This window comes from Varroa jacobsoni, unplaced genomic scaffold, assembly GCF_002532875.2.
Source record: "Varroa jacobsoni isolate VJ856 unplaced genomic scaffold, vjacob_1.0 scaffold_1177, whole genome shotgun sequence".
In the NCBI taxonomy this organism is placed as follows: domain Eukaryota; kingdom Metazoa; phylum Arthropoda; class Arachnida; order Mesostigmata; family Varroidae; genus Varroa; species Varroa jacobsoni.
Genome location: NW_019214079.1, coordinates 114862 through 126742, shown reverse-complemented (window position 1 = coordinate 126742; position 11881 = coordinate 114862). Strand labels below are relative to the sequence as shown.

At 39.5% G+C, this 11881-nt stretch overlaps 1 protein-coding gene and 1 long non-coding RNA gene across 5 annotated transcripts; one reads left to right on the top strand and one right to left on the bottom strand.

Moving 5' to 3' along the window:
* The first annotated feature begins 907 nt into the window (after window positions 1–907).
* On the top strand, window positions 908–8066 carry LOC147752537 (uncharacterized). 3 transcript variants are annotated; one of them, XR_015313788.1, is made up of 3 exons: window positions 908–999; window positions 2534–2673; window positions 7586–8066. It is a non-coding gene; the product is annotated as an uncharacterized LOC147752537 (long non-coding RNA). The 3 variants fall into 3 exon arrangements; XR_015313789.1 differs by lacking the exons at window positions 908–999; window positions 7586–8066 and adding an exon at window positions 1002–1091 and having other exon boundaries at window positions 2534–3892; XR_015313790.1 differs by lacking the exons at window positions 908–999; window positions 2534–2673 and adding an exon at window positions 1003–1091.
* LOC111267367 (putative tRNA (uracil-O(2)-)-methyltransferase) lies at window positions 3903–11824 on the bottom strand. 2 transcript variants are annotated; one of them, XR_015313771.1, is made up of 14 exons: window positions 11280–11806; window positions 9809–9970; window positions 9546–9652; window positions 9245–9329; window positions 8684–8833; window positions 8256–8364; window positions 7280–7366; window positions 7012–7080; window positions 6731–6826; window positions 6205–6380; window positions 5749–5935; window positions 5411–5533; window positions 4505–4635; window positions 3903–4088 (listed from the first exon to the last, which is right to left on the bottom strand). XR_015313771.1 is itself a non-coding variant. In XM_086971300.1 (13 exons), exons 1-13 carry the CDS (start codon window positions 11294–11296, stop codon window positions 4065–4067), a joined length of 1392 nt encoding a protein of 463 aa, XP_086827426.1. In that variant the 5' UTR covers window positions 11297–11824; the 3' UTR covers window positions 3903–4064. The 2 variants fall into 2 exon arrangements, 1 of the variants encoding a protein (XP_086827426.1); XM_086971300.1 differs by lacking the exon at window positions 4505–4635 and having other exon boundaries at window positions 11280–11824.
* Window positions 11825–11881: the final 57 nt, after the last annotated feature.

Here is an 11881-nt window from a genome sequence, read left to right as displayed (position 1 = left end):
TGGGTCGGCAGCACTGTGGCTGGCGCGCTACGGGAAAAGGAAAAGCGCGCGCATTGCCAGAGCGAACCATTGACAACTGCGGTAACAGCTAGAACAGCATTAACATAGAGCCACAATTCCCATATTGAGACACACGCACAAGCAACTAGCATTAGCCCCTACCGCCCGGACGCGACCGCGAGTCACGACGAGGGAGCAAGAAGAAGCCGCGTGAACCAGTGCCGACATACAAGAGCTGCTGGAAGAGGCCAGCACGAAGACGGTGGCGCAGAGTAGACCAGTGCGATGAACTGCGGCGGTGGCGCCGGCAGAGGGATAGATGACGGGGCGATACGGATGGCCGGTACAGCTAGGCAGTGTTGCTTGAGTAGAACGGAGACGGCTATATCCGCGACTAGTGGTCATGCTGCTAGCGGTGGCTGCAGCGATGGTCGACCACGCTACGCGCCATAGAGCTCGGCCGTCGCGAACAACACCGCCGTTGTTGCAGAACACTAGCGGCAATTTCTTTACCCTGGTAACACTCAGTGACGACTACGGGTGATAATAGAATATACGAGGGGGGGTTTACTCCAAATAGGCGCGCGGGGTTGCCATCGATGGCGGTAAACAGCGGTCAGACGTAACTGCCGCCGCTGCATCAGCATGAGAGTTTGCATTTGTTAGGGTGATGCGTCATTGTCGCTGCCGCAAGATAGAAACCAGAACGGCAGATGTCGGCGAGCTGTAGAAAACGACCGCACTAGAGACACGCTTACTGCCCCTTGAGGCTAAATAAGCACCATTCCATTGTTTACAGGTAATGAATGTCTTAAACGTTGTGTGTGCAAGGCCAGTGACTGGATATTTGAAGATGGCCGGGGCCGTTGAAGTGTCGTGTAAGAGAGTAATTGAGAATTAGTGGGTAGTGCTTTCTGCGGAATAAAGTTCACCTGTCGGAGTCGAACTGCGTACTCCTTGACCTACGCTGAACAGACATTTCTCTGATGGTGTTCGACCGTACGTAAACGCGTTGCCCAAGCCTCAGAAAAAATGGGCGGCACAAAGTACACATGTCCTATCTACACAAGGAAGCACGCCGCTTGAATTATGTACAGTCCACCAGCAATCGAGTCCTATTAATTAGGGACCCATATACGGATCCCATATTTACAAAATGATTTTTTTCAGGTGCCCGATGCTAGGCCATAAGCTTTTAATGAATTATCTAAAGCAGTAAACTAGCACTGATGGCAGAGATAGTTGTTAGAAAAAACCAATGCTTATGTTTCTTTTTGTAGGCCTATTTGTATTGCCTGCATAATATTTACGCTTAGATCTAATAGATAGATTTTCCATACAGCCAAGGAAAATTATATTTATCCTCTTTTGCTTTGGCTGGATTTTACGTTACACCACAATAACGATTACGATACCCGGTCCAATACATTATAATCATAAGTATATAAAATACAGGAGAACGTCTGATTCTCGAACGTTATGTATGTCTATGATACCAATCACGGCCATTGAATCGAATTGGTGATAATAAGCGATTCCAAATACAGTTGTTTGCGACATTAAACTCTAGAACATTCAATTAACAACTACGAAAGGAAAAAATATATTTTACGCTTTAAACCCCCCATCCCTGTGGCATCATAGTACTTGGTACTGTCCACTGAAATCTCTGTCGTTTGGGGTTAATAAGGTGGTAGGAGGTTTATGGCTTCAAAATAATCTAAGAGACACAACAGTTACGAGAATAACTTAATAGGTGACTAGAGTGATAGTAGTGGACGTTCCGGTAGCCATTTAGGCATCATGGCAACATTGAACCCTCCCCGGTATGTTGCATCCGTTTCTGTAGTTTGTTTTTGAATGAAAAACAGCTTTTCTTTAATTAGACATTCTTTGATAATTTAATTTTGGTTGTTGCGGCTTAAAGTAACCTCGTATATCAAAATCTTTCCCCAGGACTTAAAACCTGTGTGCAGCAATAGACTAAATACGTGTTACTATAGAAGCGGTAGGATAAAGAAAGCTTACATCTTTTGCACCCATTTGTGTGTTTCTTAACATAGCAATTTACGTGCTGCTCGTGAGGTTTCATAAACTAATAGTTAGACAGAACGGCAAAGATGCACAAAAGCACGGGCAGGCATGTATGATGCGCTACCTGTTTACAGGGCCTCTAATGGGAGATTTTTAGATTATGCATTTACTTGATCCCTCTTCGGGATATCTGGTCTGATCTTTTCTATCTGTTTCACCCAGACAACTTCGGCGTAGATTTTAGTAAGGTTTTAAAGATTCAATGACAACATTGACCGCTTGCGATTGGGTCATACAATTATTATAGTTATAGATATTAAATGTACTTCTCGTGTTATCTCATCGTAATTATGATAGATAAAATAAAGCATTTATAGCTTGTCCAAAACACCCTTCGAATCAAATCGACTGAGATGAAATACTGAAAAGTATATGGTTCTCTAAACTAGAGATTACATTTTATTGAACAAGTAATGGTGCTGATGCTCATCTCATGTAGTACGTTGCCATGGTCGTCGGTGGATCAACGTTCAGCGTTGGCGAATGGTTGTCATGAAATTTCCTAGGTCTGTTGAAGAAGCCCCAGACAAGTGCACTAGGACCCAGCCACCCATAGCACGCGGTTTAAACAAAACCCAAGTAAGCTGACCCATTAAACCTTCTGTCTATTGTGTTTCTCACACCCTGCTCTTCATTAGGTACAGATTAGGTGTCAAATTTTGCGACCCGATCTGTGAAACCTTGTACATTTTTTCTTTGTTAAATAGCATCAGACATTGTAACATTACCTATTCATTCATTTACAGCAAAAAAGGGCTGACGAAAGCACATTTGTTCTATACTTTTACAACGCTTAGTGAAGGAATAATGGTCATTGGTAGCAATTAACCAATATATATTAATGGAAGCTCAGTTTTTCGCTCGTTTGTGGAACACAACTTGCATAGAAACTTTTGAATCATTTATTGCACACACAAGTCAAAACAGAAACTATTGCTATAGCAGCTAACGCGTAATGAAGTAAAGGAACAACGTGTGCCTCAGTATTAGTTACATCGTTAGCAGCATCGTTGACTCAGAACTTCCACGGTTAACTAACAAACTTGGGTAGAAATACCGCAGAGCGGAACTTCTGCTGGGTTTGCAGTTGATATTTTTCGTGACGGTTGTAATTTCAGTGTACGGACTTCTTTACCTAAAGATTCATATTCCGTTTCGGCAAGTATACTTATTATTGATCTGAAGATCGTAATAGAGCTCTTCTTGAGTTGAGAAAAAATTCTTGAAATAACAGTCTTTTAGTAATCTCATAAAACCTGTTACTGACTTCAGTACGACTGACCTTCCCGAACCACCTGGGTGAAGAAAACGTTTACGAAGCTTTTTTTTCAACGCTTTCAATGGCTTCAAAGCAAACTTGAAGTACCATTTTCAAAGCTAGCCTGTGTACGTTGGGACCTACTTAATCTAGGTACAGGTTCGTCTGAACTAAGGAGAGAAATATTGTGAAAAATTAGAATGCAATTATAATTCAACGATACAACTTCCTACTTTTTTAGATATTTTGAGGATAACAGACAAAGCAATATAGTATATACCATAATCATTATGAAACCAACGTAATGATATTAATTAAATCATAGGAATTTGCCAGTCGAGGAATAAAGCTAATATTTTGAAGCCAAGAGAGGGGAATAAGATAGGATCCATAGTGGTAGTAGCGAAGTCTGCAGTCAGAATTTCAATCTTTTCATATAATTTGCACATTGCTGGTATCAGATTTTAGGCTTTTTTCAATAGTCTATTGACTGAAAAAAAATTGCAAATAATTCCAGATTAAAGAAGAAAAAAGGAAAAATAACGGCGTGTACAATTTGATTGTATATTTTATGTATTAAATTTATCTCGGTGAGAAAATCGGCATTTTGCTTGCTCCAAAGGACATCCCTGTGGGTGGTTGGAATCGAACCAGCATGCCCTCCGTTGACGAACCGAGCGCTGGGCATTGGGTTTTTGTTCTTCAGGAATCTTCAATCGTACTGCTCCGTTTTTAACTTAAATTAAGACAACAGGTACAAATTGTTGAATAACAGAGGGCCTATGCGAGGATTCACATAAGAAATGTTAATGGTAAGTCGCATAATAACGACGCTCTCGTTCGGCAAATCTAAAAATTTAATTTCGAACTGTTTGCTTATAGTCTTCACTGCGTACTAAATGCATTACGTAGTTGAGTATTGTCATTATAATAAATGTCCTATTGATTACCGATTTGTAAATATATAAGAGAAAGGCCCGTTATTCTGCACGCTTTTTTAGATTGGGTGGTTTCACGCACAGCAGAGAATTTTCTATTTCAACTTAACTGAACGGGTGCTCGGCAAAAATAACCTACGAAAACTTTGATAATGAACCTAGAACTCAAAAAAGGGCTTTCAAGCATACAAGCGAAGCAGAATGTTTGCCCTACCTTGAAAAACGTGATAGTTATTTTTGAGAAGCGTTTGAATACCACCGCACTGTGATTTGAGAAGGGACCGTTCTCTTTTATTAACCAATGCAATTACTTCCGCTAGACTCAACTGTCCCCCTAAATTGAAACTGAAAAGGAAAAACATTTTATTGTGGACTAAATGAAAAGTAAACCTTCTCTTCATGAACTCTTAAACAGAGTGTATGTGGAACCACATTGGAGAAAGTTAATAGAGTGGCTGAGCTCGGAATTTCCCCTTTCCAGTCGTACCACAGCATTAGCGAAAACGGTTATAATATGCCAATGCATTGAAGCCGCACTTAGAAAGAAAGCTGATTACTACCGTGCTCCGAATATCACAACTAAACGGTAAATTAAAGAATCAATTAAAAAAACTTTGTGCAAGATCTCGTGCGGAACTCGTTTTATAGCATAGTTTTAGGTTTAGAGGCAATAAAAGGGAAACATGTGGATGGTATAAAGCCTTCTTGCATCGTGCTCATGGCAGTTCCGAGATCTTCCTAGTCACATACGCGCTTTAAAATTGCATTCAAATAAGGATGTAGCATCTATAGTTAACCAGTTGTTTGGCAAAAAAAAAGTGCAATTTAAAGTAAATTGGAAACAAGAAGGCGCAGTGCTAAACGTACCCTTCAGATTGCTCTTTATCAGGCAAGGTTAGTAGATGAATTGCCACCCTGTGCACGATTCTATCAGTAAGACTCCTATCTGTCTGGGTACAGTTGCGAACCTAAAGACATGTTGTAAGTCATAGAATGGTATAATTTTCGTTTTTTTCTAAGTTTAACACATGATATCTTAAACGAGTAATAACCTAACTATACTCGAATGATTTCCTGCTAGTAACTTGTGGCTCCTGGAATCATTATTACAGCATCCTACCGGAATTTCCTTGGCGCGAGGTACAAAGTCTGTGACTGGCTTTTCTTTTTCGAGACGATGCCGGAGCCTGGCTATGACTTGATCTCTGGGCTCATCCAGGCGTTCAGATAACACCATACAAATCTTAACGAGTGAAAAAGAAGTTAAATAATATAAGAACTCCTCAATTTTTTTTAGTCTGTGTGCTAATAAAGTGCAGCTTGATCCTGAGCTGCCCTTCCTTAGAAGCGTAAATTGAACCAAATGGTTTATAAGTTAATTTGTGACTTTTTCATTTCATTTCGTAATAATCATGAAAGATCATTATTTCCCATCACGTTGTCGCCACGGCAACTTACTCGCTTGGTTGAGGGAATCCTAATTTTATCAATGCGAACCTTGAAACCGCATTTGGGCAGAAAGTCTTCTTTTAGATGGATAAGATAGCTTTGATACTGGCTAAGATCAGGTTTAGTTCGTTGATATTTGCCATACAGCCCGTAAGGACAACACGGGAGGAGGAATACCTTTGCTGTCGAACTCGACCTGTAAAAGGAACGTCATTGTTATTGAACGAAACAAATAGGTTCCATGTATACTGTATTTGTATCCAGTATACATGGTATCCATCCAGTATCCAGTATGTTAGTTACTATTAAAGCAACATAATTATGTGGATGTCTTAGTGGTTCTGTAAAGTTTCATATGGGTAATTAATGGAGAGGACAAACACCTTCAAAAATCTTGGGGAACCATTGCAAGCATAATCATATATAACTATGACTAACCAATAGAGCCGCTCAAAAAAAGCTTACATAGACGCGAGCAGCGGTATCCACGGGGTCAGTTCGTCAGAATGGTTTCCAATCCACCACTCGGCATCAAATCTGCTTTGAGGTGTTACGGGTTCTTCACGGAGAAAATCGCTAACCTTGGGCGGGTAAAGCGACCATATACGGCGTTTACGTACGTCAATCCCAAGCCCCATGTGCTATTCGAAATAATGTTTTGATACATGCAAAAATAACCGTTTCGGTTAAAATTTTTTTACTTTAAGAGAATGAAAAGTCCTAAAATTGATTATTATTATTATTATTAAACTCTATGTGTAATGACAATTTTGCTAAAAGCTAAGGCAGTCGATATTTAGTGGGAAAAAAATTTGGTCGTTTATGGAATATGTTGCCTGTAACTATGCAGTTAGCTGATAGGCTTTCATTGAGAAAACGATAAAATGTACCTCCATTGATTACGTAATTTAATATTTAATAATTTAACATAACAGCTACACATAGATTGGCTAATAAGTAATTACAAACAGTGACGACAGCATTGACTTACCCCTTCGAGGATGAGGATGTAGACAAGCAGCCCATTCCCACAACCTATGTCGACAAATGACGTTTTTCGACCGTCGTCTTCTGGATCCCAAAGCGCCTGCAAATGAATTATCTAACAATAAGTAGGGCTATATGGTTGGGTGTTTTCTTCTTGCTTATCTTCAATCGAGCGATAGAAGACATTTAGTTAAGTTACCAAAACTAAAGTACCTCTATTTTATGATAAAGCATATCATTAAACAGCAATCGAAATGATTATTTAATCCGGATAACGAAACTTACTATGAGGTAACTGGCGATGGCTAAGTCCTCGAACACGAATTTCAACGGATCCGTCTTTTCCGGCCAAATCTGGAAAGCACCCAATGGCAATCTTGCAAATACAGTTAATTTAACCGCAAATATTTAAAAATTATTGACCTATTTGAAAAGGCGACTTACATTTTAGGTTCTTATGAGTTTGTTGTGCATAAAAAACTAGCATTAGAAAGAACGTATCCTTTCACAGTTTACTGAACAGGTTAACAACGAGTACCAGAGAATATCTAACCTTTATTAATTCTGGGCCATATTTCAGCTTGAGGTCCCAATAGATGCGGCTATATCTCTCGACACTGACCAGTCCAAGTGATGCAACCTAAAGGAAGGTCATGATAATAAGCATTCGAATGAAACAAATCATCTTTGCGATATAGGGATAACAGCTCTTGAGGAAGTGTTTTAGATTTAGTAGACGGTAGCGATTTAGTTATTCTTGCACTGGTGCCTTCTTTTTCCCCTGTATCCCTTGCTTGACACCTATGGAGCAGCCTTAATAATCGACACCGCGTTTTTCACTATTTCTCGACTGTAAAAGGTGAACCGGAGACGAGGATAAGCACGTGTGAGGCTTTACAGAGGCAACTAGAGATCAGGCTGGGTCAACAAATTATCAAACAAGACTTTCGACAGGTGAAACGAATCGCAAAATAGTCTTGCTGAATAACATCGCTATATCTCGTGTACCTTTAGAGGCCTACGAATATCTAATAGATCATCAATATGATAACGCAGCTGGCGGCGGCGCAACGCAAAACGAAAGGCCGAAATTGGAAAATAAATTTATAAATCCATCATCTACATGGGTGCCTCCTTCCTTCGCCAAAGAATACGCGTGATGACAGAACAATAAAGGCAGGACATAATGGGCCAAGGAGATCATTTTCAGTCGTAGACGTGGTTTATCTCAAGCATTAAAAGAAACAGAAGCCAGCTTAACGACTAGTTATTACTTTCTATTCGACTTAACACATCCGCTTGTCTTACTGCACTTCACCGCTTTCATATCCCTCGTCTGCTTTCTTACTGAGTTTCATGCCATAGTTATAATAAGTGGTGCTGCCAAACTTATTTGCCTCCTTTAGGTGCCCTAACGGAGCTGATCATTTTAATAGGTTACATATTTATAGGTAGACTGCCAAAGTAGTACGAACAGTGGCATAGAAAATGTAATACTTTGCTGGTGGTGGGTTAGGAACGGCTCACACCTGTATCTGTTTGTCTTGGCGGACTACGCCATGCGCCCATCGCTCAATACGATCGAATAATTTTGTTGTCAATCGGGGACATGGATCGGAAGAAGTTGACAGTGACACGCTGAAAATTTAACCGGACAATTTTCTCTAAATAAGTCGTACATCAATATAGCATTTGTTGTCACGTGGAGCAAAAACATATAAGTGAGGTACCTCTAATAGGTAGCATGCGATATTCATGACGGCTAATTTAACGCGGACGACCACATGTCATATAATTCTAATGTGATATGTACACAAAACAGTGCATATCACAATTTCTATTATGTACAAGTTATTAAATGAGAAATTTGCTTGTAGGCTCACTTTTGATCGTTGTCATAGACGTCATCATTATCTAATTATACACTAGCTCTAAAAAGTGAAATTAACGGACATACCATTTATCGTTATCATCGAAACGAAGGACGAATTTGAATGGACCGCGTACGACGGGTTCAAGATTGCTCCCTTGATCATCCGCCGATCGTTCCGTAAATATCGATAACTCATGCAACTGAAGTCGGCATTCCTCATATACGCCTGAAAATCTGTTCAGCTGTCCGTTAAAAATCAATCATTCGAAACCGGCCCCAAATCACTGCAATGTATAGATTCGCATCGACTCTTGTTAGAATAGAGAGGTATTTATTATCATTTTTTGTTAGTGACCCATTGTTAATTCGGCAGCATGTGATGTTTTTGACCTCGTACGTTTACTCGAAGGTATACTTCATTGCTCGCCAAAACTGATTTGGCTGGTAGCATCGATGACAGCTTCGTATATATTGACATTTGGGGCAGGGGCATGACATAGATCTTCAATAATAAAGGAATGCCAAGAGAACTAAATATTTCATGCACTCCCTTGAACGTTGAAATTCTATTTAGGTCCAAATGCTTATTAGAAAACTATTAAAGAAACTAAAAAAAAATTGCTATAGACCAAATGACGAAATTACCTTCGATGATTTTTCGGCACCAATATCCTACGTAGCCGTAAGATGTCATTTTGAGACAACTGTGGGACCGATGCTGATACAGGCACTGCAACAAAAACAACATTAGTTAGCTGTCAGTTGGCTAACCCTAGTGGAGCAGAATTTTTTATGAGGTTTTTCATGACTTTAAAGTGAATGATATCATTCTAGTTTATGTAAGCAGTGGATCGATTTCACTCGATCCTCTGAAATGGCATTATGTTTTATCTTTTTCTCAATCGATATCTTCTATAATAAACGTGTGATAATGTGACTCGGGCACCTCTTTGCTGCGATGAATCTTGCTGACACACGAGTATGTCACCTCCTGCTAACCGGCCATCAAAAACGTGCGGTTTCGTTAAAAAGATCCAGGCAATAGAGGGAAAACTGCGTATGAAAGGACATCAGCCATCATGGTATTTTAGTTAGAGATAACACTTTAGACTGTCGGTCTTTAGATGGTCTTTTTTGCGGTAGATGCGGTATTTCTTGATAACAATTAGACAGTGCCATTTAATAATAGGAAATTAAATAGATTCTTACCATTCAGACGGAATTGGTTGAGACCTTTTGATCAATCTTAATTTGACCGCATCATCGGCTGCCGATTTGGTCGAAGGTTGAGAACTCATCTGGCTCTCGTATGACCAATTCTGTCGGTGCTTCTCAAATTCGGGTTCTAGAATATATTGTGTTGCTGATACGCTGATAAATAACAATTGGTAACAACAAAAGTAAAATACGAATCACTAGGCTTCAGCTCAACCTTTAGATAAACTGATTGCCCTGACCAAAACTTGAACGCAATGATAATATGAAAATTGCGAACGTAGTATCATATAAGAATTCCTTTTTGAACGTAGTTTTTTTAATAATGAGTGTTCAAAGCCGAGGTCACAACATAACGAAAACATGCAAACAATGAGAAAAAAAAAAAAGGACACATTTTTGTCCTCGAAACGTCATGAAAATCGACGGAGCGATAACAACCACCTCGAAGTAAAATTACTTAACCAGCTTCAGGTGAGTCGTTATGTAATAACTGGAGCAGTAATTCTAATAAATGACGTTATACGCTTAGGTAGTGCTTTTCAAGTTCAAAATTGTAAAAAGTTGTGAATACTTCGCCTTGAAAAGCGACCTAAGAAGGTAGATGTGCGATGGTCATGGACCTCGACAGATGACATCAGTCCACCTGTAGCATGGCATGCTATGCCGAACTTAACTAGAAAATCGCGTTCCGTCTATTATTAAAGCTAAAGCTAATTGTTCTACATCCTTTAATGGTATCATGCGGAAGATGGTGAAATAATAAACTATCAACAATACACGCCTTTTATTTGGAAGAACAGTACTAATGTAAATCGTATGGGTCAGTGAATAAAGTTAACGCCTCTGCAAAACAGTCAGTTTGTTAGGATTAGCGTAATCGACTCACGGGCAGCTCTAAAGCAGTTGCAACGCTGATAAGCGCTAAACGCTATGAGGTCGGTACTATCGTTTAACGTTTAACTAGTGCAGTAAGAATTATTTTTAAATATATTTGTTTCGATTTGTTTTCGTTCCTTGTGCTGGTTTACTGTGTCTGTTAATAAGAACCCTGGAAGTACGACGCACAGGATGAAAACAACATTTCACTTGTAAACAAGATTGAGTCTAGTATACGTGCATCAAGCTGACACGATTTACTACAGAGTTTTTAGACTATGCTTACTGACCTCGCACTCTTGGTATAGTTATATAATATCATTTTTCCGCTTACCGCTATTTCATATAAAATAGAAATATATGTGAAGTAAATGATAAACGGATAGTCTACTGAACTCATCAATCTAATAAACATTTGTATGTTTAAAAGCATTTCTAATTACCGTTTGGCTAATAATATGAATTTCGATAATTTATCTAACTAACACATTTTTTTGGGGCCTTTTATTTCGAAGAAGCGTGCCATTGTGACTGAACAAACAGGCAACGATCTGCAAGCGAATTTTCAGCCTGTCGTTGTTCTTACCTGTCGAATCCGATCATCACTTTCACGTCGCAGCATCCTACACGCGACCGCTTTCCTGACGTTAGTACTTGTCTTCTTATAAAGTTCTTGCTGCAAATATTAACACATTGCCGTTTCCAGGGTTATGAATAACTGATGGAAACAAAGTAGTGGCACTTAGATAATCGTCGTTGAAAAATTCAACACAGACAGCTCCCGTCGGTTTCTACTCGTTGATTTTTAATCCCTCGTACATTTGTTTCTTTTTAACAAACCTCAAGCCTTCCTTTGCTCATCGATAATTAGCAAAATACGTACGTTGAATGAAGTGGCTTTATGCCGTTGACATAGTAGGTTCTTTGGCCACCGAGGTTAATGGCTAACAACAAAAAAATCCAACGAACTACAACGCAGCAGAAACCCGTACAGCGGGTAGAGCTTAACGTTCCTTTTTTTTTAAAGACTCGCACCTTGCTCTATAATAATAATACACCTTTTTGTTTCCATACAGTTTTCCATACAGATTTTTTTTCGATGGAAACTCGTTCCACTCGTAGAGTTGAAATAGTCCCGCGGTTATGGTTAACTAGTCAGCTGTTCGAACACATCTCCCAAGTGCGAGA